This window comes from Tupaia chinensis, unplaced genomic scaffold (assembly GCF_000334495.1).
Source record: "Tupaia chinensis unplaced genomic scaffold, TupChi_1.0 Scaffold000515_1, whole genome shotgun sequence".
Taxonomy (NCBI): domain Eukaryota; kingdom Metazoa; phylum Chordata; class Mammalia; order Scandentia; family Tupaiidae; genus Tupaia; species Tupaia belangeri.
Window position 1 is genome coordinate 1,522,020 of NW_006160028.1, and position 2,479 is coordinate 1,524,498.

The 2,479-nt window shown below is 36.3% G+C and overlaps 1 protein-coding gene across 1 annotated transcript in view; it reads left to right on the top strand.

Annotated features, from left to right (window-relative positions):
- The first annotated feature begins 907 nt into the window (after positions 1–907).
- The window catches only part of TMEM207 (transmembrane protein 207), a 19,928-nt gene continuing 18,356 nt past the window's right edge, over positions 908–2,479 (top strand). Inside the window, exon 1 of the mRNA XM_006156718.1 lies at positions 908–1,134. Coding sequence (XP_006156780.1) covers positions 1,060–1,134 — 75 coding nt within the window. The 5' untranslated portion in view covers positions 908–1,059. The remainder of the gene's footprint in view (positions 1,135–2,479) is intronic.

Consider the following 2,479-nt stretch of genomic DNA (forward strand, 5'->3'; position numbering starts at 1 on the left):
CTCTTAAAAAAAAAAAGTATCTGTAGAATACATTCTTAGAAGGAGAATTCTTAGTCAAAGGGTATATTTATTTTTTAGGTTACTTAACTAAATAAGCTGGTACGGTTTTCCTAACCATATATGAGAAGATTTGTTTCTCCACATTTATTCTTCCTCATTGTATCATTGATTTTTTTAACTTGCCAATTAAATTATAATTGTAAAATACCTATATCTAATTATGAATGAGGCTAAGATCTTAAAAATCATATTACATTCTTTCTATAGAATCATTGAGTTCTTTATCATTTTCTGAATGACATCCATCTTTCCCTTCTGGTTTCAAATAGCAGTTAAAATAAGTCTCAATGATGATTTGAATCTATTTCTGAACCCTCTGTTCTGTTACATTTATTTTATTGTTTATATGCATTGGTACCAATATTTTAAATTACCATAGCTTTACAGATGTCTTAATATACAGTAGTTTAATGCCTCTTCGTTGTTCATTTTCAGCATTTCCTAACTAGAGTTTGTTTTGTTTTGTTTTGGGGCACTGGTGCTAAAGTTATTTTTATTAAAATAAACATTGAAATATACTCTGTTGGGAGAGGCGTGTGATCATTATGAGTCAGGGTAAGCTTTATGTTCTCAGGTTAGATCTGGAACTAAAAATGATATGTAGGAAAAGATCGTGGAGAACCAACCAAGGGAAGAGAACTGAATAAATGTTTCAAATATGAGATTCTATAAAAGAAACAAAATACACACTTGAATGTTGAAAGTTATTTAAGCAGCCAACTAGCTCCCTAGGTCAGTGTTTACAAACCTTAACTTTTAAAGGGCCTTGACAAACAGTACCAAGGGGCTGACCTTAAACTTAAATTCCTTGAACTCTTAGCACCTGTGAACATGCACCTAACATTCTTTCAGCCAGCCTGTACTTTACTGGTTCCAAGGAGACATCTTTAATGCATGCCCCAGTAGGAAGCGTAGGTTATAGAGAAACTAACAAGTTCTCAGAAAGGGAGATAAACACAGTCAGCAGCTGGCTATCTCAGAGCAGACTGTCCTACAAGTATGTCAAGATTCAGACTTCTCCGTGTCACTTCGGTGATCTCAACAACAGGAACCTTCTGTTTGCTGCTGCTTCAGGTACCTTTTGTTTTCCCCCCCTGGGAAAAGATTTTTGGAAGTACTCTAAAGACTTGATTTGCTATGGATTTGTTCTTTGGGCAACTTAACAGCTCCCCCATTTAAAAGATTTCCTTTAAGAAAGTGCTGCCAGCATCTTACAACTTATGACTTCTTGTCATTGGTCAGAGACGCAGAAACAAAATGCCTGCGATATTATTATTTTTTCCTCCTTTATTTTGTTCTATAGCTACTGGAATAATGTGATGCAAATTTAACCTTTGCTTAACTTTGCTATGCTATGAATTTCTTTAAATAAAAAATGCGATTGACACAGAGGAAAATGTTATGGCTGGATTAATTTGAGGCATGTGTACTCTTGCCTACTACAACCACCCTTGATGCTTGACAGTTTTTCAATGCTGACTGATGTAGACAGAACCAGTTTAGGGTTTATTTTGGTTCCTCTGTTCCAGCATCTTCTATTCTGACCAATCATTTCCAACCCAGTATCTGTGTTACTTGAATGCAATGTATCTGCAAGATTTAGGTCTAAAGTATATTAAGATTTCACTCGCCACTTCATGATAACTGGGAAGTCTGACAGCTAATACATCGGCAGTGAGTTGGTAATAATGTAATGCTGTGTATTTCTTGTCAGGGTACAACACACACAGAATACTAGGAAGTGACTCGAAAGTGAAATGCTAGCTTTATTTGTTTATCTGTTTGGCTGGATCCCAAATGATTTCATCTACTCATAAATAAACTTTCTTTATGGGTAAAATGTGAATGTTCATTTTCCTCTCCGTTAGCATGCAAATCTATTTGCAGCATTCTAGCAAAAGAGAATGCAACTCATTTTCTGTGCTTGTAAATTGTTCCTTACCGTGCTCTCTGATGGCCACTTCATGGCTCCGTCTGCAATTCCACACGTCTCTTTGCCCAGATAAACTTGGTGGAGTTAATACAAGGTGCCGCAGAAGATGTCTTCGGGATTAAGAGGATTAAAGAAGACACAGTTCACACAGAATTCCAACCCTATCATTTTAAATTGTGCACCATCTTAACGTACGCTTGTATTTGTATTACAGTACAGAAAAGCAAATACTGCAACTTCATCAATCCAGTTTTCGGCATTACATATAAATGGCCTTTATAAGTGTCAGTCCAAGGTGAAAAATCAGCCAACCTCTAGAAAGGCGGTTTCCCCCTTGTACGATGGGTGTAAGGTGCTAACCTATAAGGCCGAACACAGAGAATTATAATTTTGTCATGATGCTTATGGCTTGAGTTTTTAAACCCAAGGTCATTGCCTGTTTCTCTTCTTTGACAAAGAGAAGATTGCAAATCTCAACAGGAATGC